General features: G+C 35.2%; 2 protein-coding genes across 8 annotated transcripts in view; one reads left to right on the top strand and one right to left on the bottom strand.

The window, feature by feature from the left end:
• The window catches only part of METTL21A (methyltransferase 21A, HSPA lysine), a 62,961-nt gene that overhangs the window by 13,901 nt on the left and 22,730 nt on the right, over window positions 1-26,330 (top strand). The window lies entirely within an intron of this gene.
• CREB1 (cAMP responsive element binding protein 1) overlaps window positions 3,098-26,330 on the bottom strand; it is a 42,691-nt gene continuing 19,458 nt past the window's right edge. For 2 of the 3 annotated variants that reach the window (XM_045806593.2, XM_045806594.2), the window contains 3 exons: window positions 23,181-23,363; window positions 21,027-21,177; window positions 3,098-9,334 (listed from right to left, as the gene is read on the bottom strand). In XM_045806593.2, coding sequence (XP_045662549.1) covers window positions 9,190-9,334; window positions 21,027-21,177; window positions 23,181-23,363 — 479 coding nt within the window. In that variant the 3' untranslated portion in view covers window positions 3,098-9,189. The remainder of the gene's footprint in view (window positions 9,335-21,026; window positions 21,178-23,180; window positions 23,364-26,330) is intronic. The other variant, XR_006781234.2, reaches the window with a different exon arrangement.

Below are 26,330 nucleotides of genomic sequence, written 5' to 3'. Positions count from 1 at the left end.
ACTGAGGCAAGACACTGCTGTGAGCATGGACAGCCTTGTTCTAGGAAACAAGAGACTTCATTTCTCTTAACACTGACAGGAACTGCATGAAATCAGGGCAGACCTCAGTTCTTTTGTCACTTTAAAAACTGAGGAATCGTTAGCTCAGAAGTTTCTTTCCCCTCTTAAGTCATGTTATGCTTTTCTTTCTACAACCAGCAAAGTGTTAAAATTTAACACTAGAAAAGCTGGCATGCTGAGAAAGATTCCTAGCTGAGAACAACTGCTTCTGAGGAAGATTAGAAGGGAAAACCCTGTGAAAGGTGTGAAAAGGAAGGCCTACCTACTACAAAGCCTTGTGTTAAGGCTGGTTCTGCTACTTCTAACTCCTAAAAAAAAAAAAAAAAAAATTACATAGACTATAAAGTTTGACATAAAAAATACTAACCGACATATCTTATTAATTTAGCAGATTCTGAATGCTTAGGAAGCATCCTCCAAATATGAATAAAACCATACTTAATATCGATTTCTACTTCTTGGTATCTATCCTAAAGATAAACTAGCTTGTATTTATACTAACTTGTGTGCATCTGTAACAGTCAAAAGTCATAAGCTCAATGTCCACAAAAGAGGGTGCTTACTAAATAAACTATGAGAGATCTACACAAGGGGCTCCTGCACACTAGTTAGCAAGACAGAGGCAGATGTACGTACACTGAAATAGAACCGTCAAGACACATTCAGTGAAAAATACCATTTATGTAAAAACAGGAGAGGAGAGAATAGACATTGCATTTGCATGTACATGCACAGATTGTCACTAGAAGGATACACAAGAAACTGCTTTGTACTGCTTCCCCATTTGTAGTTTTTCCCAAATGTACATATTAAGGAAGTGAAGTGAAAAAATGACATTATCAAGAAAGTGAAAAGAGAATGGGAGAAATAATTGCAAATCATATTACCTGATAAGGATCCAGTATCCAAAAAATATATAAGGAACTCTTAAAACTCAACAACAAAACACCATTAAAAAATGAGCAAAGGACTTGAACATTTCTCCAAGTAAGATATACAAATAACAGACACATGAAACTGTTCTCAACATCATTAATCATTAAAGAGTTGCAGATCAAAACCACAATGAGATACCTCTTCACACCCATAAGGATGGGCATAATTTAAACAAAAATAACAAACGTTGGCCAGGGCATGGAGAAATTGGAACCCTCATACATCACTGCGAGCAGTGTAAAGTGGGGCAGCTCAGGAAAAATTTGGCAGTTCCTCAGAAAGTAAACATAGAGTTACCATATGGCCCAGCAATTCCACTCCTAGGTATCTATCCAGCAGAACTGAAAACAGGGACTCAAGTACTTGCACATGAATGTTCATAGCAGCACTATGCCCAATAGCCAAAAATGGAAATATCCAAATGTTCATCAATGGATGACGGGATAAGCTGTGGCACATATAATGGATTATTATTCAGCCACAAAAAGGAACGAAGTACTGGTAAATGGTAGTGTGGAGGAAACCCATACACATGCTAAGTGAAAGAAGCCAGACACAAAAAGGTCACATAGGGTTCTATTTACATGAAATACTCAGAATAGGTAACTATAGAAACAGAAAGCAGATTCGTGGCTGCCAGGGGCTGGAGGGAGGGGAAAATGGAGAATAACTCTTTAATAGGTACAGGCTTTTATTCTGGAGTGATGAGGTTTTGGGACTGGATACACAGGTGGTGGTAGCTAGCACAGTGTGAAGGGACTAAATGCCACTGAAGTTTTCACATAAAAATGGTCAATTTTGCTATGTGAATTGCACCTCAATTAAAAACAAAATTAGCATTCAAGCGCCTGAAATACCTTTCCCCTTGACTTGTCAGGCCCTCATGAGAATTCTAAGCTCCAAATTTGGTCAGTGTGCATTAAGAAAGATGTGGAGAAATTAAAATGCACAATGGAAGGATAACGCTGATTAAGGCAATACTTTCTGGGTTTTTGCCTTAAGCAGTTTAGTGGAATAGTGGCATCATTTATAAGATGGAAAAAACCAGCTGAAGGATGAACAGATTTAGAGGAGAAATTAGAAGTTCTGTTTTGGACCTCTGTTTTGCAATCTGAGTAGAGATGACAAATAGGAGTTTGTAGCACAGAGCTAAAATTGTATAAATGTTTTAGAATGGCTTCTTTGGCTGTGTCTTAGACAGCTTCTTGAGGGCAGGGACTTCTTAGGGCCCAGAATCGTGTCAAGTATTTGTGAAATAAGCAAGTGACAACAAAGCTATGGATAAAGAGAAGATAGGTACTCTATGCTTTTATTGGAGGCTTAAGCACCTGAACAATATGGGCTACAGGGAGGGTGACCATAGGTCCTGATTTGCTCAGCACAGTCCCGCTTTACCCCTTTTATCCCTCTTAATTAGTATCACCCTTTTACTCTCAAAAATGTCTTTTTGCAGAATAACTTACATGGTCATGCTCTGTAGAAAAAGAATAAAATTCATGTAATTCCTTCAATACAATAGCAGGTGTAGTAACAAGCTTCATAAACACATCATGGTAATTTTTTAAAAAGTACTTTAGAATAAATGCAACTGCTTATTTTCAGAAACTGAATCAATAGGTGAAAATCTTTTATTATGCTTTAAGCAAAGAGCAGATTAACCACACCCTTCCAATTTCCTTCCATTTTATATGATCACAGAACTTTAGAATTACAAGGGGACCTGAAAAGTTATCTGTTCTTATTGTTCTTCCAATGCAAACATGCATTTTATGACACTAGAGACAGCTGGTCATATGTCTCCCATTGGTTTTCTGAATAGGATGGTAACATCTCCAAATCTTCAAACAGGCACCTGTTCAATCTTACTGAACAAAGAAATCTTGCGCTAAAAAATGAGGAATACAGTACAATTAAATAACTGAAGAGATGTTCTTGTTGCTCAAATTAGTTTTCTGTTGCTGTGCAACAAGCTTGTGAAATATTCTAACATAAATTTTGCTCATTTAACAAAAGTAATAAACCTAGGTTCAAGAAAATATAGCTTAACACTACTGGCAAAAAAGAAAATATAGCGATCCCATCCCCAAAAAAGAGACTTACAGAGTTTTTAAAAGCATGTTTATGTGACGGCACATAAATGTGTGTAAAAAGGGCATTATGACAGTTGATACCACAAAGATTACAGTAAGAAAAAAAGCACTTTATGACAATATTTCACAAATTCACAAGGATCACTTTAATATACAAAGCAATTGCTACCATTCTGAACACAAAGCAGCTAATATGTACATAGTGTTAATAAAATGCATTATAACTCAGTACATTTCCTCTCTTTACACAGATAGAGCACAAAAAGATTTAGGTAAAAAAATTAAAACAGGGATGTTTCTAGAATGTAGGGAATTTTATTAGAAATGTATGTCCCTCATTATAGTTATTTATTTAGTATTCAACTCCAATAGCAACATCAGAGTTAAAAATCAATACCCTGTTTTGTGCTGATAGTTTTGGGGGGAGGTATTCTTTACCCCAATCCTCAAGGAAAAATTAAAACAAAAACAAAAAACATCTTTCTCTCTAGAAACTTCCCTGATTATTTTGTTTCTAAAAAGTTTCAAGTGATACACCTAGGTTAGAAATAATTCATTTTATGGGTGGGAATGACAACTGACATGTGGACAGATCAGTTGGGGACAACTCTACATGGAAAACTGCTAACTAGCACTCTTCTTTGCCACCCCTAATAAATCCATACTCACAGAACAATGTTGACAAATTATTTCCCACTTTTAATATAAATAATTTTATTACACACACAAATTGGAGTGGCACCTGGATAAAAATACGTCTATAAAGCATTTACCAATTCAATTTTAAAAACATAAGAAAATAAAACCTCCCAAACACAATGATAGATCATTTCACTTGGCCAACTAACATAAGGTTATTATCTGCAGGGATTTTCTTCCTTCCCTACCAATTTTTAAACTAGCTCAGATTTACTCTCACATTTCTGAGATTCTCCTCAGACAGAAGCTTGGAAATGCCATACTTCTGTAGGCAAGTATCATATAATACCTGTAATAAAGTAGGTAAAATCTGAATTTCCTACCGTTTGACCCTTTTCAAAGACATTTCCCAGATTGTTTATTTTTCTTTTACTTGCTGGTGAGAATTAAAAATGTATCATGTTACGCCCAGCTAGGACCTGCACCCACAGTACCAGAATGCAGACAGGTCAATTATCTTCTCTCTGTGCTAAACAACTCTGCCCGTTTATAATATCATCTTGCTTCACAGGCTTTGTTCTATTTTTTTTTCTATTTTTATTTTTTTAAAAAATAAATTTCAAGCTAAAACACCTGAAATATAATCCCTCCATTCAAACGTTATCTGGTCCCTCTAAAAGTTTGTCTGCCCCCTGAGGACACATACAAAGGCTTAAGCTACATTCACTAATCAGTAAGAACTTATCAGAAGCATATGAGACAGATGGAACTTCAGCACCCTGTTTGATTTATTTGAAATTCTTCCATACTGACTCAGCTTCATGATATGTTCAACCCCTCAGGGATGAGTGCCTCTCCTAGCCATCGATTCGAGAAAGTCAAGGAAACCAGTTCCCAGTACATACAGTGACTGTGCAGTCAACTTAAAAAAGTCAACATATCAACATTAAAAGTATTCAAGACGTATGCAAACCATCCAACAAAACTTCTAGTTGTGCTTTGTACAATTGAGTGAGCAAACGTATCCCCCAACTCTTCGCCTACAGGCTTGCTAAAGCACACCGCACTTTCCCTTCTCACCTGACATCAGTCAAACTTAGGCAGCATTTCTTTGATGTTAAGAAAGCCAATTTAAAGTGAAAAAACCTTAGTCAAATGATTACATGTGGTCTCCAACATGACAGTAATTACCTTGAAAAATATTTTACTGTTCTGGACAAATTCATGTATATCTTGGCATCCTATGAACATCAGTGCTGGAAATAAATATCTATTCACTCGAGTTGCTTTTCCTTCAATCTTTATCCATGATGAAAAAGAGTAACATTGGGTCCAAACTCATCTTTTAATTAACTGGGCTAGTCAAATCTAATTTCCTGTTATTTTTCTTTTATAGCTATTTGTAAGACTAGCCTTTAGGTGCTAAAATATTTTAATGTAAAGTTTCCATTTTAAAAAGTCACATGATTTGAAGAGAGGAGAAAGACATAAATAGTTGACAATTAATTGATGAGGGAACTTCTCAAGTTGCTAATACCCAACTGGGTCATTTTTAAAAGTGCAAGTTACACCAAACATTTACAAAGAATACAATGTAAATATAATCCAAATAAATATACAACTTTTGTATTAGGTCATTGGGAAACAATATTCCAAAAGTTTTCAGAGCCACAAAGGCAACAAAATAAAGCCTCTTGAAATAACTAAAAAGGTGTGTAACTATTGTTCTTAAAACCCACTTTAATTCAAAATCTTAACTTTACCATATTAGCCTTATTTAATCCTGCAAAATGAAGCAGCCTTTTTGATCTTCAAAATAAAGAGACCAATTTATGCTAGTAGCTGACTGTAGCTGATCACAAAATTAAAAACATTTTAAAAATGTGAAGAAGAAATCTAGATTGAAGTCACTTCAAGTAAGTAAAAGCATCCTGGTTTAAACAAACTTGTTGTTATTTCCTAAGCCTTTGTATGATTCCACATGTCACCCCACGTAGTCAAAATGATAGTAGGGATGAGGCCTGAGAGACCGAGAGAAACTTCAGCCAGATGACCTCTGATCACACAGCCTGCCAGACTGGTGTGTGCTTTCAGACACTAGCACTGCTGCTGACCTACCATCCAAAACACATTTTCTGACAAAATCCCTGCTCAAATGAAAATACCAAAATTCCTCCCCCAGGATGAGTTTTGAAAAATCAGTGGTACCTTTTAGAAGCTATCTTCAAAATGTTCTTACCACTGTTATAGCTGCCAGAGACAAAGCATAAAAACCAAGTACTTCGGGGGCGGAGGAGTTTTCAAGTGACTAGTAACATATGTAAAAGTATCAAGCCAAAGAAAACTAACAATAAAAAAAATACTTGGAAGAAAATTAGAAGACAAAAATCAATCATGAGTGCTGGAGTAATGCAGTCTAAGAAACTACCAAAAGGGATGCAATAGAACACACAAAAATGTAGAATTTCATCTGACCTCAATATACTATAATACTCAGCATTCCTGACTTAAGAGCTCTCAGAGCTTCAGATTATATACTGTATGTATTTATATATATGTACACATATATTATACAAATGCCATTCCCCCCCCATAATATCTAAATGAACAGAGCACCTATGACAATATGATGGTTGCCAATATGGTACTTGCGTTTGAAAAGAATGAAATTAAAATTATATCTGATATCAATTTTTTAATAATGTGAACACATTGGATCTAGCCCTTTCTAAACCACTTTTCAGTTAAACACTATCAAAGCTTGAAAACTCATAAGAGTAATATATCAAAAATAAACCCCTCCCACTTCATTTTTATTAGAGTTAATCTGTCCTATAGATAAAAGTGCCACATGGCCCTATATTTGCAAAGTAAGCGATACCAAACTTGCTATTTTCTAGGCAAATCAGTAGCATTATGTACAGATTCCTATGATGACATTTTCATTCCCTTTTGGCCAATATAAAAAGAAAAAACATTTATTACTGGTAACGTGGCCATATATGTTCTTGGCTACAAGATTTTTTTTTTAAATTATGTCATTTTCTTAATAAAGAGTCTCAAAGTTGCATGCTTAAAAACAAACACCTTTTTTCCAATTCTTGTAAAAAAAAAAAAAAGTCTGCACAAAAGATGCTTAATTTCTATCTGTATAAACTGAAATATCTTCAAGTCTCTTTAAGGGTCTAAAACAGATTTAGCAACAGAATACATTTCTTACCTCACCATGAAGTAACTGACTTCAAACCAGTGCAATCATCCTCAAGGTACAAAGGACCTGGTATTTATAAAAACTTATAAATTCAACCAGCTCATACGGATGTGACTGCCTTGATTTATCAGGGACTAAGAGGACCACCAACTTTTCTAATTAAACTGAATGCTCAACTTTTGGAAAACGGTTTACCTTAGAGAATACAACTTGCTAAATACTAGGCAATTTTCATTTATAAAGTTTGTGACATTCAAAACTCATTTAGACTCATTAAGAATTCTAGTTTGTGAACAGATTTGTGATTTTGCTTAGTTTCTGTTGAAGTTTTGGAAAATGACATATCTATGCTGGTATACAAATAATTTTTATGCTACAACTTTCCCCATTAGCTCAGCAGGATAAACATCAAACTTTACAGTCGTTTGAAAGCCTTCTTGAGAATCTGGTGAATTGTCCAAATAAAAGACTACATCACTCAATTCTTAGAATGATGCTCCTTCATAAACTCTGTTCATCCTTGAAAAAAGACAATGGTTTGTTACAAACAAAAATATACCATATACAAATATTAATTAAAAACCTTACTTTTTGAAATGTACCCAATGACACCCATATCTGCATATTTTGTTAACATATTAACAAACTTAACGTTTAAAAATAACCCATGACTAAATATAAAACATTGATTTTCTATACTCTTCTTTAAAAGGATAACCTTCTCAAATGAGATATTATATCTAACATCATGTCAGTCTCCAATTTTTAAAATCCATTTTAGTCCTATTTTTCTTTTAAAGGGTAACTTTTAGATTTATCAAGCTTAGTGAATACGATGAGTAATTAATAATTAGAAGTAGTACTGGAAACAATGTATGATACATATAAATACAGACTGTTATAGTCAGGGGTTCAAACAGGTAGCTCCTTTGTAGAATGACAAAGGCTATACAGCATATTGGAAAGCTAAAGCACGACTGTCCTTTTTAGGAGAAAACAAACCAAAAAAATGTTTTGCAAGAATGACAATCCAAATATTGTAGTACAGCAGTCATTCAAATATTCTGAAGAAAATAACTTTTGTTGTGTACATGTAATACTGTACTTTTAATAACTATATCCTTACAACTTCTTTCATTAAAAAATGCACTAGAGATACTCTGTTAAAGTATGTTAATATGGAAAAGATTTCAAATCAGTATTTTTCTACAACACATAACATCTTATAAACAAATACATCACTTTGTTTTATTTAACATCTTGAAGGCTTTCCTGTTGGTGGTATAATGTAAGTGCAAACGGGAAGAGTTTAATTAGAAATATCTTTTTAAGTAAATGAGTGACATAAATATTTTTTGAAGGCGATGACAAAAACATTTATTTAAAAACCTTGTTATATAACTCAAGGGGCTGGTTTACTAATGAGCATCTTTTTACTAAGAATTTAGCACTAACTAAAACAAGCTTTGTACTTTTATTTACTTCAAGTTAATTTAAAATTCAAATACCATGCTTTTTCATTCAGTTGGTTACTTCTTTTAATGTATTCAAAAATGTTGAACACATACAGAACTGAATTAAGAAGCAACAACTGCCCTATGGAAGAGCTATAGTTAATACAGAATGTTTTTAAGAATCAAGGACAAGTTTTCAGTATTGAAGAAGAGAATGTACATAGAAAGCACTCCGAATTCATTCTTAATTTCTTCAACACCATACTAAAATTCTTTTTTAGAGGGTATATCTCTTAACAATTTTACATAATTCACAATGAAAACGTGAAAACATGTCAATTTGGCAATCAACACTTCTTCATTGCACCTTACTTACTTTATGCATGCGGCCCACACATTACTTCAGCTCAAGAGGCTGGGGTAATTCTGTCCCTAAGGCAATCAAGGAGCTCAGCACAAACCTTGAAATCATTTTAAAAAAGATTTTCTTTTCCTCATTTCCCCCATCAATTTACAAGTAAACAAATTATTACTTCTCGAAGAGGGAGGGGGATGAAAAGCAGAAGTCTCTTCATGATTCCTGGTGCTGAAAATTTCTTGAGGGGAGAAGTGGAGGCAGGTGTTGGAACATTCACAGTTTAATGCAAAAGCACAAATGAATGAAATTCTGTAGTTGCTTTCAGGCAGTTTTGCGCATAGAAAAAAAGAAATGTTTAGAAAATAAAATGTTTATTTCGTCTTTCTGGTTGTGGCCAAGCCAGTCCTTTTCCACCATAACAGGTGAAATTCAAATCCCAAATTAATCTGATTTGTGGCAGTAAAGGTCCTTAAGTGCTTTTAGCTCCTCAATGAGTGTCTTATTTTGGTTTTCAAGCACTGCCACTCTGTTTTCTAAACATTTCACATATTCTTTCTTCTTTCTACGACACTCTCGTGCTGCTTCCCTATGAGCAAAACAGGAGAGGAAAAATTATGCAACATTTATTTCTATATCATTTACTCTGGGCTAGAGTACTTTCAAATATTTAGCTCAATGCAACAAATATTTTAATATATTATAGATTAGGCATTTGAAAAAACTATACTGAATGACTTGGAAATGGCCTCATATAAAATTTTAATTTAATATACCATGTAAGTTTTATTAAAAAAAACCCCAAATGTGAAAACCCAACAAACAATGTAAAGGGCTGAATGATCACTTATAATTTAAAATTATATCACTGTTTGCTGATATGTTCTGTATCACACCTATAAAACTTGAAATTCTATCAATAACTAAGAAAATATTAAGGCTAAATGTCAGTGTGAAAAACATCCTAAATTGAAGAGAAAAATCTCATAAACTCATGATTTCAGGGCATTTAAAAAAAAAGTCTAACATGAGTCTCTTCCACAAATGCTGTTGGATCCTTACCTTATACCATATACAAAAACTAACTGAAAATGGATTAATGAACTAAATGTAAGACCGAAAACATAAAACTTCAGAAGAAAACAGGGGAAAAGCTAAGATATTGGTTGGCAGTGATTTCTTGCTATGCCACCCAAAGCAGACAACAAAAGCAAAAATAAACAAATGGGGCCACATGAAACTTAAAAACTTCCGTGCATGAAAGGGGACACGATCAACGGGGTGAAAAGGCAATCCATGACATGGGAGAAAATATTTGCAAATCATGTATCTAGTAGGGACTTAATATCTAGGACATAAAAAGAACTTTTATAACTTAACAAAATAACTTCATTAAAGAATAGGCAAAAGGACCTGAATAGACATTTCTCCAAAAAAGATATACAAACGACTACCAAGCATATAAAAAGATGCTCAACACCAATCTAATTATCAAAGAAATGCAAATCAGAGCCACGATGACATACCACCTCACACCCTTTAGGACGCCACTATATTTACACAAAACAAAATGAAAACACCCCCCCCCCTGCAACCTAACCCAGACAGAGAATAGTAAGTGTTGACCAGGATGTAAAGAAACGTGAACCCTGTGCACTGTTTACCAGCTGTAAAATGGCCCAGCCACTACAGAAAACACTATAGCAATTCCATAAAAAATTAAAAATAGAATTACCCTATGATCCAGCAATCCAAAGAACATAGAACAGGATATTGAAGAGATATATGCATGCTTATGTTCATAATAGCATTATCCACAATAGCCAAGATGTGGAAGCAACCCAAGTATTCATCAACACATGGATACATTTTAAAAATGTGGTATATACATACCATGGAATATTATTCAGCCTTAAAAAAGAAGGAAATCCCATCACATGCTACAACACGGATGAACTTTGAGGACATACTGCTAATAAGCAAAACAAGCCAGCCACAAAGACAACTGTATGATTCCACTTATATGAAGTATCCAAAGTAGCCAAACTCATAAGAACAGAAAGTGCAATGGTGATTGCCAGGGACTCGCAGAAGGGGAACATGAGGGAATTTTTTTTTAAATAGAGTTTCAGTTTTAAAAGGTAAAAAAGTTCTGGAGATCTACTGCACAGCAATGTGAATATACTTCATACTACTGAACTGTATACTTAAAAATGGTTAAGATAGTAAATTTTAAGTTTTTTACCACAATTAAAAACTATTAAACTATTTTAAAAATATCTAGTAGATTAAGAATAAAAAATATTTTTTAGTGAGCTAGAAAGTCTAAACTGGTAAACTTTCTTTTTTTTTTTTTTTTTTTTTAAGATTTTATTTATTCATTTGACAGAGATAGAGACAGCCAGCGAGAGAGGGAACACAAGCAGGGGGAGCAGGAGAGGAAGAAGCAGGCTCCCAGCAGAGGAGCCTAATGCAGGGCTTGATCCCAGAACGCTGGGAACTCGCCCTGAGCCGAAGGCAGACGCTTAACGACTGAGCCACCCAGGCGCCCCTAAACTGGTAAACTTTCTTAGCTGTATGTGAATAAGGACCATATATTATATCCTCATTCACTAGCCGAGGGACTGGCACAAGGTAGGTCCTTATTCCTGAATGACCGTAAGAGTTGAAAGCAAGAAGATTCTAAGTCTTTAAAAAATGGAAAAAAGCAGCAACTTACAATCACTCATTTACAACAGTGGCAGTACAGTACAGCACTTAAGAGTAGTAAGTAACTTCAGTGTCAGGTTCTTAGGTTTAAAATGGTTACCTCTTACCAATTATACGACCATAGGCAAATTACTTAACTTTAGTTTCCTGACTGTAAAACAGAAAATACTATCTACCTCAAAAGTTTCAGGAGGATTAAAGGAATTAATACATAAAAAGTACATGAAATAGTGGCTGGCATTTTGTAAATGCTATGTATGTGTTTGCTATAATTATTTCTAGATAACTCTAATGCCTTCATTAATGCTTCATCCCCATATAGCCTACTGAGTCAGAAAAAAGGAGCAAGCTGACTTTTGGAATAAAAAAAGCTGTACCTAATGTTGTATTATTATCCATTATCCATGACAGATATGGACGATATAGGAGATCCACTATATCACTGTACCACTGGTGAAAATTTTTTTGGGAAGTAGTTAAAAATGGGCCAACATTCTAATGCACAGTGAAGACAACAAGGCCAAGAAGTGCAATGAGGCCACAAGTGATCTAAAGGATCACAGTGGGAATGATTCCGAGGTCAACATGGATGTTCTGTATGTGGTGAAGTCTAACAATATAGAAAGCATGTAGGATGTATGTACACACTTACAAATCTACTTTTACCCAGGGCTGAGTCATCTTGTTTTCCTTGCTTTCTCCCCCATCATTTGAGAAATTACAGTCCAGAAGTGCTCAAATGAATGCTATTATCTATCTACATGCTAGTTTCCAAAGGTTAAACTAATATGATCCCATAGGTTAGTGTATCCTAATTTTGCTCTAGCAAAATCAGTATACTATAGTGTTGCTAAAAATTGGGTTTCTCAAAAGAAGAAAAAAAAAAAAAAAAAGGAACAGTGGACCAAGAAAATTAACTTATTTCTTTAATGTAAGACCGTTGATCCTTTCGATTTACTAAATGTGAATTGAGACTCTCTCCAAAGAGGAATTCTAACTAGCAACTTCAAGCTGAATAGGAGTATACAATACTTTTTTGGAGGAACACTAAATAAATTTCAAGTAACGCACTGTCTTGCAGAATGATGCTCAAGTTAGGCACAGTTTAAAATAAACAACTTTGGATACAAACTTACTACAGTATGATATAGTAGCAAGAATTCTAAACTAAGGATCAGAAATCTTGGGTTCAGATCCTGGCTTTGAAACTAACTAGCTGTATAGCTTCTAACACGTCCCAGGCAAGAACTATTTCTTCATCTGTTTTTGTTTTGTTTTTTTTTTTAAAAAGGACTAATCAAGATGTCTCCAACTAGGACTGTTAGGTTTGTATTAAGGAGTATGCAAAATCAGGGAAGAGACCTGCCATGTCATTCTAAAGCACCAATTTTGATTAATGGGTCAGAGGGGTGGCAAGCATTTTCACATTTAAAAAAAGCATTATTATATTTTAGAGTAGGATACAGAATACAAGTGAACTTTAAATAAAAATTCTAAAGAAATCCTTAGCTTGGAGAATGCTACTTAAAGCTTCTCAAAAATTTCTAGCTAAATATTAAAAAAAAAAAGACCCAGAAAATGAAAGGACTCTCCCAGCGGATTGGTCTGACAACATGGTGTGAAGATTAAATTGACCACTGATGTTTCTTCCAGTACAGAAATAGGATATCATGATTTTAAGCATTCATGCAAACAGATGGCTTATAAATTCTGAAATTGATGTGATAGGCATATTTTTAGAAAAAAGTTCTTTCACTAAATGTGTTTCAACATCCTCCTCCATTCACTAACTCTTTGCCTCTATATGATACTCTTATTCTCTCCATTTTCAGCATCCACCATAATTCCAAACTACCTGATTTTTTTCTTTTTTACCTTCAAAGAAGTTTATCAGTTGTACTTAAAAAAAAAAAAACCAAAACACCAGTTTTTTGTTTCATTCATTTTCCTCTATTGGTTTTCTCTTTTCAGTTTTATTGATTTTAATTTGCTCTTCTTTCTTTTTCTAGTTTCATAAGATGGAAGTTAGGTTGGCAAACTTTTTTTTTGGTAAATATTTTTGGCTTTTCAGACCGAATGGGTTGTCACAACTACTGCTATTGTAGCATGGAAGCAGCCTTGGGTAACACATAATTGAATGAGCATGGCCATGTTCCAATAAAACTTTATTTATAAAAAACAGTCAATGAGGTATAGTTTGCTAACCCCTGACAAAGATAACTGATTTAAGACTTTGTTTTCTAACATAAGTATTTAATGGTATAAATTTCCCTCTAAGCACTGACTGAACTGCTCCCCCAAATTTTTGTTGTATTTTAATCTGCACTTAGTTTGAGATTTTCCTTTGAGACTTTCTTTTTGACCTATAGACTTAGAAATGTTTGATACTTATTTAATTTCCACACAATTGGGGATTTTCCTGCATGCTTTATGGGCCAAGAACATACTTTGTATTATTTCTATTCTCTTAAATTAACAAGTGTCATAAAAATGCCAAATAGGTACAGTTGGTTGATTATGTCATTCAGGTTGTCTTTATTTTCTCTCATCATTGAGAAAAGAATGCTGATGTTTTCTTTTTTTTTTCTTTCTTTCTTTCTTTTTTTTTTTGGTGGGCAGCAAAGCAAGGTTTATTGAGCGACAGTAAAGTAATAGTACAAAGCTCCCAAAGAGGGAGGGGGCCTGAGAGGGTTGCCCTGAAGTTTTCAACAATTCGATTCTATGTTTAGTTTCATTAGTTTTGGCCTCATTTATGTTAAAGCTCTGTTAGGAGCATACACAGGTAGAAATACTATGTCTTTTTAGAGAAATGATCCTTTTATCATTATATAATGTCATTTTTTATCCCTGACAATATTCCAGCTTCCTTTTGATTGCTATTTGCATGGTCTATTCTTTTCTACTCCTTTCCTTCTAACTTATCTATGCTTGATATTTGAAGTGAGATTCTTATAAACAGCATATAGTTAGGTCTTGTTCTTATTTTTTTTTTAAGATTATTTATTTATTTGACAGAGAGAGAGAGAGAGAGAGACAGTGATAGAGGGAACACAAGTAGGGGGAGCAGGAGAGGGAGGAGCAGGCTTCCCGCTGAGCAGGGAGCCCGATGCGGGGCTCGATCCCAGAACCCTGGGATCATGACCTGAGTCGAAGGCAGACGCTTAATGACTGAGCCACCCAGGCGCCCCAGGTCTTGGTTTTTTATTCTGTTTGGTCTTTTATGTGGGTTAGACCAGGTTTAGCCATCTATGACCCATGGGTCAAATCCACATAGTTGGTTTTTAATAATTTTTAAGCTTCTAGCCAGATTAACCAAAAAAGTGAGAGAGATAAGCTACAAATTTTCAATATCAGGAATGAACTCCCTATTAAATAATAGTCCCCCCATCGCCCAAGAAAACCACAAGCAAAAACCCAGAAGTGTTTAGGTATAAATCTAACAAAAAATGTGCAGGATCTATATGCTAAAAAAATGGAAAGTACATTGTGTTCACAGAATGGAAGACTCAGTATTAAGATATTAATTCTTCTCAATTTTATTTATAAACTCAACACAACCCTAATCAAAATCCCAGAAAACTGTCTTATAGACATTGATAAACCAATTCTAAAATTTGTATGAAAATGCAAAGGAACCAGAACAGTCAAAACAATTCTGTAAAAAAGCAAAGTTAGAGGACTCACACTATCAAATTCAAAACTTACTATGAAGCTACAGTAGTCAAGACAGCATGGTGTTGGCTAAAGGATAAACACAAAGACCCGTGAAACAAGCTAGCCAGAAACAGACCCACACAAATATGGCCAAATGATTTTTGACAAAAGTGCAATGGCAATTCAATAAAGGATAATCTTTTTAACAAATGTGCTGAAACAAATGTATGTCCATACACAAAAAATGAACCACGACACACTTCACACCTTATACAAAAGTTAACTCAAAAGGGATCATAGACCTAAATGTAAAACATAAATTGTAACACTTGATACAGGTCAACTGGAACTCATACATTGTTGGTGGGAATGCCAAATGATACAGCCACTTTGGAAAACAATTTGGAAGTTTCTTATAAAGTTAAATATACACTTACCATTCTACCTGGCCAGCCCACTCCTAGACATTTACTCAAGTGAACTGAAAGTTCATATTAACTCCTGTTATGTTTATAGTAACTTCACTCATAATCCTCCAAAACTGAAAACTATGACAAACATAAAGGTCAACAGACAAACAAACCACAGGATGTATAATGGAATACCAGGGATAAAACCAACTACTGATCCATGTAACACTACCAGTAAGTCTTGAATGAATTTTGCTAAGTGAAAGAAGCCAGATTCTAAAGGCTACGTATGTTGTATGATTCTAATTATATGAGATTCTGGATAAGGCAAAATCCTAAGGATAGAAAACAGTTCAGCAGCTTTCAGAGTCTGGGAAAGGGGGCAGAAGCAGACTACCTACAGGGTATCAAAGAGATTCGTTCTAGGGTGGTATAACCGTTCTGTAAGGCACTGTGAGGGTAGAAACATGACACCATACATCTGTCAAAACCAAAAGTACTACACAGCATAAAAAGTAAACTACACGCAATCCCAGAACTGAATAAAGATGGTGACGAATCTAACCATACTACAAATGTGTGACAAAATCTTACTGAAGAGGGTAGAGAAAAAAGGAACAGACCTAAATAGCTTTGAAAACTGTGCTTTCACTGGCACTTTAAGGCTAAAAACAAAAAGAACTGTACATAAATACTGTACTGTATTTGGTAAATTTGTTTCTCAAAGGTTTATAAGTTAGCAATTCTATAACTATTTTAAATGTATACTAGAGTTAAACAAATATGTAAATAAACTATACCTAACAGGAAGCCAAGTTTCTATGAATCTGCCTATTCATAACCTAAACTCATTAGTCTTCTGACTTAAATGTTTCTAAGTTTGTTGTTTGCTCTGCTACTTTATCTTTTTCTTGGCTAAACAGAGGTTTTATATTTTCATACAGTCAAACCTACCTAACCTTTATTACTTTTGCCTTTATGATATCTATTAAAATACTACTGCATTCTAAAATTATAAGACAAGGATGGTGGATTGCATTACTTTCATAATTTTTTATTCCTTCCTCCCCATGGGAAGAACACACACTCCCACTCCACTGACACCGGGCTTGTCCTTGCCTGTACTTTGGCCAATGGTACATAAGTGGACATGATGTTCATCACCATCAAGCAGAGGATTTAAAAAACACTGCCTTTTTTCCTTTGCTACAAAAATGACATGCCTCAAAAAAGGTGCTCCTCCTTTAGCTGGGACCACGTGGAAGAAGAGGCACAGCAGTTGGCTTGCAGCTGTCAAATGTAATGTGAGGAAGAAATTTTGTTGTTCTAAGACACTGAGATTTTGGGGTTTCTGTTGTTGTTACTGCAGTAACAAAACTTAATATAACTACCATCTCTCCTTTCCTTTAGACCGCTTATCACTTCTCTCCATTTCTGAGTAAATGGTAATTTGGACAGTGTAGAATTTGGGGATCGTAACTTTTTTCATCAAAGTTCAATTTAAGATAGGCTGTGTTTGAGGTACAAATAAGGGACATTCATCCTAGTGAGTATGTTCAGGAGGAGAGTGCTTCCCTAACTTTTCCACTGCAGTGTACCCCTAATGGCAGAAGAAACTAAAATGGGGATTTTGGGGACAGAGCCCAAAGCATCCACTGCTGGTGTGAATTTCTTTTAAATCTCTTACCTTAAAAATATTTCTAATTTTTGAGCAAGATAAACATTTGAGGAAAGCATTCCATGTTTACCTCTTGGGGCTACAATATCTCCAGCACACTGTCATGTGCTCTGGTTTGAGAAGTAGAGCAGGAGACAGCTGCACACTGAAATCTCAGAAATAACATGTCCATAGGGCTCTGGCCCCAGGCACAGGCTCAAATCTCAGCTCTACCAATTTAAAAAAAAATCTGAAAGATTTTATTTTTAAGCAATCTCCACAATGTGGGGCTCGAACTCACAACCCCAAGATCAAGTCACATGCTCTACTGACTGAGCCAGCCAGGCACCCCTATAGCAATTTCTTTAAAGGTGTGACCTTTGGCAAGATATTTAACTTCTTTTTGAACTATGGCTCCTCTGTAGAGATAAACATCTACCTCATTGTAGGCAATATAAAATACGTAAAGAAACTACGTGCAGTGTCTAGCATAAACTGGCCCTTAATAAATAGTATCTAAAGAAAAAGGTCAAAGCAAGAATACAGAATTAGAAGGTATCAGCATATAGTTGATGCCTGAAATACACAGGTATGAATGAACGTTCCAAGGGAAAACTTCAAAAGTAGTCAGAAAACCAGGTGAATAAACCAAAGAGGAGTTCAGGAGAATGGGAAGTCAAAAGTGTCAAATATTCTATAAAAGTAAAATGAAATGAAAACAGAATACCGGATTGCCAAATGAGAGGGAATCTATATCTTTTAAAGATGTAAGAGTGCTATGGTGAGCACAGAAGCCAGATTCTAACGAACAGATGTTGGGAAAGTAGAAGCAGCAGTAATGTGGGAATAAAGGGAAAAGGGAACTATAGCAGAGTCAACGGGAAGTTTCCTTATAACGAAACTAAATCCAGGCAAAAGTATTTTATTAAAGAGTCCATGCTAAATCAGGTAGCTTCCCTGAAGATCTCAGACCAGAAAGGTTGTTAGGAACTGTAGTTATGTGCGCCCTATCCCTAACTTGGTATGTATGTGTACGGGGGGGGGGGGGGGGGCGGTAGGGATACATAAACTAAAAAAATAAAGAAAAAAAGGAAATTCAGCCTGCTAGTCAAATGAACAAGTGTTTATAAATGTGCAGCTCTCTGTTCCATACAACAGAGCAGACAAGAAGCCACAGTGCTGCTTCCTCACCCACCCACTAATTACACCATCTCTTAGTCTTTTCTGTATAAGGGGAAATGTCTCTGGGGTGGTGCCTGGGTGGCTCAGCTGGTTGAGTGACTGACTCTTGGTTTCAGCCCAGGTCATGATCTCATGGGTCATGGAATCAAGCCCCGAATCCGGCTCCATGCTCAGTGGGGAAGCCTGCTTGAAGATCCTTTCCCTCTGCCCCTCCCCCCACTCACACTCTCTCTCTGAAATGGATAAATAAATCTTTAATAAAAAAGGGGGGGGGGAATGTTTCTCTCCCACAGAGCCAACTACATGGACACAACATAAAGTCCTTCTGCTGTTTTTATAATCAAGAAGGTTTGTTTTCCATCTGATTGCTCTGCTGTGTCTTGCTTAGAACTGGTTTCTTTAGGAAGTGCTACTGTTTTAAAACCTGGCCTTTACTTGAGACTTCTTAATCAGACTTGCTTCTAATTTTAGAAAGGGTTAAACATCTCTTTACAAACATTTTAAAGCTGAAAAGATTTAAATACAAAATTTAATTTATGATTTAGAATACATTTAAATGAATGCAGCTTTTGATGTTTCTGTTTATTATATAACACCTAAGGAAAATCTCGGACTAATGGAGAACAAATAAAATGATCCACTTAGGGGCGCCTGGGTAGCGCAGTCGTTAAAGCGTCTGCCTTCGGCTCAGGGCGTGATCCCGGCATTCCGGGATCGAGTCCCACATCAGGCTCCTCCGCTATGAGCCTGCTTCTTCCTCTCCCACTCCCCCTGCTGTGTTCCCTCTCTCGCTGGCTGTCTCTCTGTCACATAAATAAATAAAATCTTTAAAAAAAAAAAAAAAAAAGATCCACTTGGCTTATTTCCAACTCTTCCTAATATCCCAGAGAAAGTCCTGCCATTTCCCATAGCTTAGATGTCATTTACTGACACTCTATAACAGCCAAGAATATTTTAGGGACAAAAGAGGCTGAGTTGAGTGGAAACGTGAAACTTCATAAAAACAAACATTTTGCTAGAGCACTACAGTTAAAGTGCTTTAAGAGGAATATTTGTCCCATGGAACAGCTATTTGGATGCGTGGCAGAATCTTGTTTTACAAAGAAGAAAACAGAGGTTTAGAAGGTTAGGATGTTCTTCCAAAGTCACAGCAAAAAGAGTAGATCCAGAACTTGAATCCAGACGGTCTAAATTCAATCCCTATGTTTCTTTTACTTTATTACAGTGTTTGAAAAATCTTGGGGTCAAGAACAGAGGAATACTTCCACCAGTTTCAAATTTTATCTTTATATACCTTTATTTTCATTTTCTATGGTTTGTCTTAAGTCATTTCCATATTAAATCCTAAGCTAAATATTTAAATCCTAAACTAAATAAACAAAAATACTAAAGTAAAGATAATAAAAACATTTTATTGGTTTTTTTGGGGGGGAGGGACAAGGGAGAGGAAGAGAGAGAGAATCTTAAGCAGGCTCCACGCCCAGTGAGGAGCCCAACGTGGGGCTCGATGTCACAACCCTGAGATCATGACCTGAGCTTAGATCACAAGAGTAGATGCTTAACCAACTCAGCCACCCAGGCGCTCCTTACTGTTTTTTTTTTTGGATGACAAAACCATTTACAGCTATGAATTTACTTTATGAGAATTACTTTGCCCACACTTCATAGATTTTGTTGTTTAGCATTTTCATTGTTGAAGATAAATTCTATTTTAAGATTTTGTCTCAGAACAAGGTATTCTTATATTTAATCTACTTTTCAAGAATCTTTAGGTGTTAGGGGCGCCTGGGTGGCACAGCGGTTAAGCGTCTGCCTTCAGCTCAGGGCGTGATCCCGGCGCTGCGGGATCAAGCCCCACATCGGGCTCCTCTGCTATGAGCCTGCTTCTTCCTCTCCCACTCCCCCTGCTTGTGTTCCCTCTCGCTGGCTGTCTCTATCTCTGTCGAATAAATAAATAAAATCTTTAAAAAAAAAAAAAAAAAAAAAAAGAATCTTTAGGTGTTAAATTGTCAAATTTTGAGTAAAGATGATATTCATTAAAACAAGGACTGGTCATCATACATTTATTTTATTTTAAATAAACTTAATGTAAATGAAACATTTAATTTTAGTATAAATACTTAAAACTCTTGATCTCTTGAACAATACTATTCATGAGAAGAAACAATATTTAAATAACCTAGCTTGTTGGTTAGAGCACAGTGAAAATACAGCAGAGTTGTGTATTAAATCTTTCATGGAGAAATTACACAAAAGAAAACTATGATTAAAGATTGACCCATGGGGTGCCTGGGTGGCTCAGTCGGTTAAGCGTCTGCCTTCAGCTCAGGTCATGATCCCAGGGTGGTGGGATCAAGCCCCACACTGGGCTCCCCGCTCAGTGGAGGGGGGCCTGCTTCTCCCTCTCCCGCAGCCCCTGCTTGTGCTCTCTCTCTCTGTTAAATAAATAAATTTAAAAAATCTTAAAAAAGTAAAGATTTGACCCATAATCCTATTAGCCATTTCATAAGTGCAGCTTATTAAATAAAGTTTTAGCAAAACCCATCAATTCTACCAGAAAAAAATTCATTGCAAAGATCCTATTATCAGCAGATGTAAAAGACACATTGTCTGACAGAATCTGAAGATGACCTGACCTATCACAACCTAAGTAAATGCAACGTATGTACCTGTTCTTCATTAGGCGAACCTCTCTCTTTCGTGCTGCTTCTTCAGCAGGCTGTGTAGGAAGTGCTGGGGAGGATGCCATAACAACTCCAGGGGCGATGGTGCTAGTGGGTGCTGTGCGAATCTGATATGTCTGTACATCTCCAGAGGCAGCTGAAATGAAAAACAGTGAACATGGCGTAAGACACTGAAGCACTGTGACTAGGTAAAACTATGTGTGTCAATCACCAATTTAAACATACATTTTGGATTCAAAGGGTAAAAAAGGAACATGATTCTAACTAAAACACTGAAAGAATCAGCACTCTTTGGGTCATTACTGACAAATAATTCCCAATTTAATATATTTATTAGTATAGACACTTGGGTGAAAGAGGCCTTAACCTATGTCTGCCGGGTCTTGTATTTATCTTTCATTGGAATGCAGTTCTATTCTGTTGTTAACATGCTTACCAACCTTAAGTCTAAAAGGTAAGTAGGGCACAGCTTGGATGATCTTCCTAGATAGAGTATACTCCTCAATGTCTTCCTTTGATATTGGTAAATTCATATTAAAAAATTTCAAGTAGACTCTTGCCACGACATAAAAACGACCATGATTTTTCATAAAATAGCAAAATGGGAGAGAAAATAAAGCATTATGGTCAACTATTATAAATTTCTAATTGAAACAAAACTGAAAGTATGAAAAAGTGTACCACTTGATGCCAATTATATTACTTGTTTTAATGTAAATGCTAATTGCTAAATAAATTGAAGTTTATTTTTCTAAGTGATCCATTGCTTATAAAAAAGAAACACAATCATTATCTGTTAAATTGCTTCTAAAAGCAGCTTAATATGCCCTCCTAAGAGTAAAGAACCTAACATTATCTGAGAGAATTTGAAGGTCTTTATAAAATTATCCATATTTGTTATTAATATCAGTTAAAATGTGTAGTTTGAATGGAAAAGATTTATATACTAAACATGTTACCATCTTCAAACTGACGTTCAGAATTCAAATTCACTGACATCCTGCTTTACAATTTTTGAGTACCTGCATGTAAAGTGAAAAGGTGTTTTACTCCCATTAATAAGCAAAATATTATCTTCTTCAAATATTATTTGTTTAGTAACAGAATATATTCTGTAAATACATTAGGGCCTTTAAAAATAAATGATGACTCTCTAGTTGGTGTTTTAGGATTATTCAGAAATTATCATCCATGCTGAAGGGGTACAATGGTCATTATTTAACAGAGGCAAAATATGTTATTAATAAAAATATTTTTAGATACAGATTTTAACATTATTTCCTCAATATGCAAATTTCAATCTCACATAAATCATATTCTTAAAATATTCAAATGGATTCAAAGAAAAATGGTCAACTCCTATCCATAAAGATTCCTAAAGCAAGAATATTAAAAAAAAAAATAAAACAGAAAAAAGCTGTTTCTATAGTTCATCAAGGATTTAACCACTACGTTTTCTCTACAGACCAGTAGACTTGCATACTGGTATAAGATTTTTCAGAACATACTATTTTCATTTGAAATAAAAAATGATGATCTTAGAAATGAGCATGTAACTTTCTTTTGAATAAAAAGCAGAGAAACAATTTTGAACCTTCAAAGATTTTTTTTTTTTTTTTTAAAGTAAGCTCTACATCCAATATGAGGCTTGAATTCACAACCCCGAGAACAAGAGTTGCATGCTCTACCAACTGAGCCAGCCAGGCACCCAGAACTTCCAGAGATTCTCACCGGTGATTTAGTTTAACTCTTTATTTGACACATTAAAAAAAAAAAATGAGGCCCAGAGAGGTGAGTCTTACTCAAGATCATATAGCAAATCTATGCAGTTAGAGCTAGAATCTAGCTTTCCTAACTCCTAATTTCACTGCTTGCCCTGTAACCCACCCTGTCTTCTGTCCCCAAATGCTAAAAGTGTTAACGATGTTATATTTTTAAAACTGAAAACAGTTGTTTTTATGCCATGACATTTGGGTCCAACTGGAATAATGGAAGAGTTCATGGAGAACATTATCAATAATGAAAAAAATTAACTACATTTTCATAGTGTTTTGCAGTATCATACTTACTTTTTCTGAGTTTATAAAATTTTAACCTTTCAAAGAATTTACCATACTTGTGAATTCTGAATTCTCTTACCTTGAACAACAACTTGGTTGCTGGGCACTAAGATCTGCTGTCCATCAGTGGTCTGTGCATACTGTAGGATGGTAGTACCCGGCTGAGTGGCGGCTGCATTGGTCATGGTTAATGTTTGCAGGCCCTGCACCCCATCGGTACCATTGTTAGCCAGCTGTATTGCTCCTCCCTGGGTAATGGCAACTAAAACCCAATGGATTTTATTGTTATCAGTTTAATTAATACCATATAAGACTTACAACATACTGAATTCAAAGTGGAATAACGTGTAAGACATAGTCAACAGAAATTATTATAGCAAATAACACTGCCAAGAAAGATTTGGTATACTCAAGTAACCTTCTGCTCAGGAATCCCACATCCAATTGCTATAATACAAATGCACTCTATGAACCATATTATAATTTATAATAATACCCATTAACAATTTTTTAAAAGAATAAATGAGAAGATTTAAATTCCTTTCCAAGTTGTTTGGTTCAGAAGATGTTACCACTTTCTGATCCATACTTCCTTTATTCTAGCCTTAATTATGCAATATTTTAATTGTTTAATATTCACTGTTCCACTAGACAATAAATTTCTTGAAGGTAGGAAATGTGAGTTTTCTTTAGCACAGAAATGGGCAGTAATAGGCACCCGACAAATGGTCGTTTTAATGCATAATTAATAAAAACAGTTCAGTAGTGCATTCTGTTCTCTAACTCAGCTAGCAATGCATAAACTATAAGTTACATATCCATGCATTCTCATACAGGATCCTTTGATTATTCAGTAATTAACCACACGTCATTCATCTGTTATGAAGTAATCAACTTTGGCTCATACTAAAAGATATTTCACTTTATTAAAAAAAGAATTCACCTTTATGCTACAGTACACGGAAAAAGTTAATAGAAGTAGGTTATTATTTTATTTGAACAAAGCAATCCTTCAGATACTAGCATCAAGATAGGCGGCTGGATCCTTTCTAGACACTCTCCCTCTTAAAGTTTTCTGGAAAGAGGACTAAAAATCACAATATTACATATAAAATTCCATAATGGATTTTAACTGAATAAGTCAACAAATATGTGTGACTTATGCATGTTACTTTTTTTTTTGTCTGTTAGAAGGGAATTATTTGGGATCATTTGTTAGCCAGTTCCATTCACTTTAGCCATTTCCATAAGTTTTACTTATCTCAGACAATTAAAAAGAAATACTATTCCTAACAAGGAATACTCAGAATAGTAAAAACTATTCTGAGATTAATATTACAGGTGACTTGAAGGAATCAGAAGATTAACAGAATTAAACCACAACTTCTCATATAGAGTTAATAAGCAAATTCCATTGTATTTAACATACACAGCTTTCTTCCTGGCTATATACAATGAACTCAAGGTGGGAGAAAAGAAGTGGGAAACTAGGTATCAGGAGACCAGGGTTCTTTTTTTTTTTTTTTTTAAAGATTTTATTTATTTATTTGACAGAGAGATAGGCAGCCAGTGAGAGAAGGAACACAAGCAGGGGGAGTGGAAGAGGAAGAAGCAGGCTCCCAGCGGAGGAGGGGACTCTGGGATCACGCCCTGGGCCGAAGGCAGACGTTTAATGACTGAGCCACCCAGACGCCCCAGGAGACCAGGGTTCTAGTCCGGATTCTATCACTGAATTGTTATTTTTAATCTGTTATCTCTTCTGTAAAAATAAAAATAAAAATACCTGGTTCTAGCCACTAAGTACAACTATAAAAATCAAATGAGATGTATGTGAAAGTATTCTGAAAACGGAAGTCTGATCCTATCAGATGTGTTTTTCTCTATATATTTATATACTTGATTATTCCAAAAGGATGAGATGGCTTTCAATAAAACTAAATTCATTAAAACAAGAAGAGGAAGCTACAAGTCAAGTAACTGATGTGGCCCTACCACAGAGATTCTACCAGAAAGTCTAGAGGAAGAAGAGAATACAATTAAACATAAACTGAGCCAAGATTCTGAGTAGCCAAAGTAAAGAGGAAAACATCATGGGTTATAGTTATATTTAGCGAGACAAAAAATTCAAGTTCAAAATGATAGACACATGTGTTTCTACCTTAGAACAGAATTCCTCAAATAAGACTTTATCAGGAACAGTGAACCAAGTAATGGACAGAACTACTAACAGCATTTAAAACTTAAAAAAATAACCAATTTATGAAAGGAATACAAACTGGTGCAGAGACTGGGAAGAGAAATTGGGCAGGATGTGCTTTGATTCAACAATTCCACTCTTTGGATGCTATCCCACTGAGACCCTACTACATATATAGGACTGTTCACATGTCACAGTGTTTGAAACAGAAATGTCTTAAATGTTCATCAGTGTGTGGGGGCAGGGAAGAAATATTTAAGGGGGAGGGAATGTTTAAATAAAAGTTATATTTATACAATGTATATATATATATATCTGTATAGAATGAAAAAGAATGGATAGATAACATACTAAACTTTTAACTGCTGGGGAGAGATGAAAAGGATTCTAAGTTAAGAAATATATAATGTTGTATATATTTAAGTAGTCATTATATTGATTCTTAATGACAATCAAGAACATGTTACATCACTTCCGTCAAGGCTCTATGTGTGAATAAGGGATAAAGATAATGCAATAAAGCTTTAAAAATCTGAAAGGATTAACCTTTTAAAACTAGCAATTTTTAGTTGCTGGGAAAGAGTGGTGTGTCAAAATAAACATACACATTTCTAAATTTCACTTCCCTATTTGAGATTCTGATATGCCTATTTCCAAAAGAGCATGCTTTCTCCTGCAAGTGAGAATCCCTGCAATAACTGAATCACTTGTCACCAATGGAAGTATTCTGTATCCCTCAGGTTTCTGTTGAGGCAGGGGAAAAGTAAAGTTCATGCATCAATGTCTTAGCATGCACACATCTGGAATAACTCAAATTATTTGGATATAAGGCTAAAAATGCACATATCCATGTCCATAGATAGTACCTGTTTATGTCTGTCAACAAAGAATTCAAGAAGGAAAAAGGGGACTGAACTCCAGTAAGCAGAGAGTGGACAAAAAGCTTAGTCAAAAATGCCATCTTTCTGCTCACTTTCAAAGTTTCAGCTTTGGGAGAGCTAAAAAGTCTGGTACCTGGGAATCTGTTTTTAA

This window comes from Ursus americanus, chromosome 1 (genome assembly GCF_024610735.1).
Source record: "Ursus americanus isolate L20-20 chromosome 1, mUrsAme1.1.p, whole genome shotgun sequence".
Taxonomy (NCBI): domain Eukaryota; kingdom Metazoa; phylum Chordata; class Mammalia; order Carnivora; family Ursidae; genus Ursus; species Ursus americanus.
This window is presented reverse-complemented; position numbering and strand designations above follow the sequence as displayed.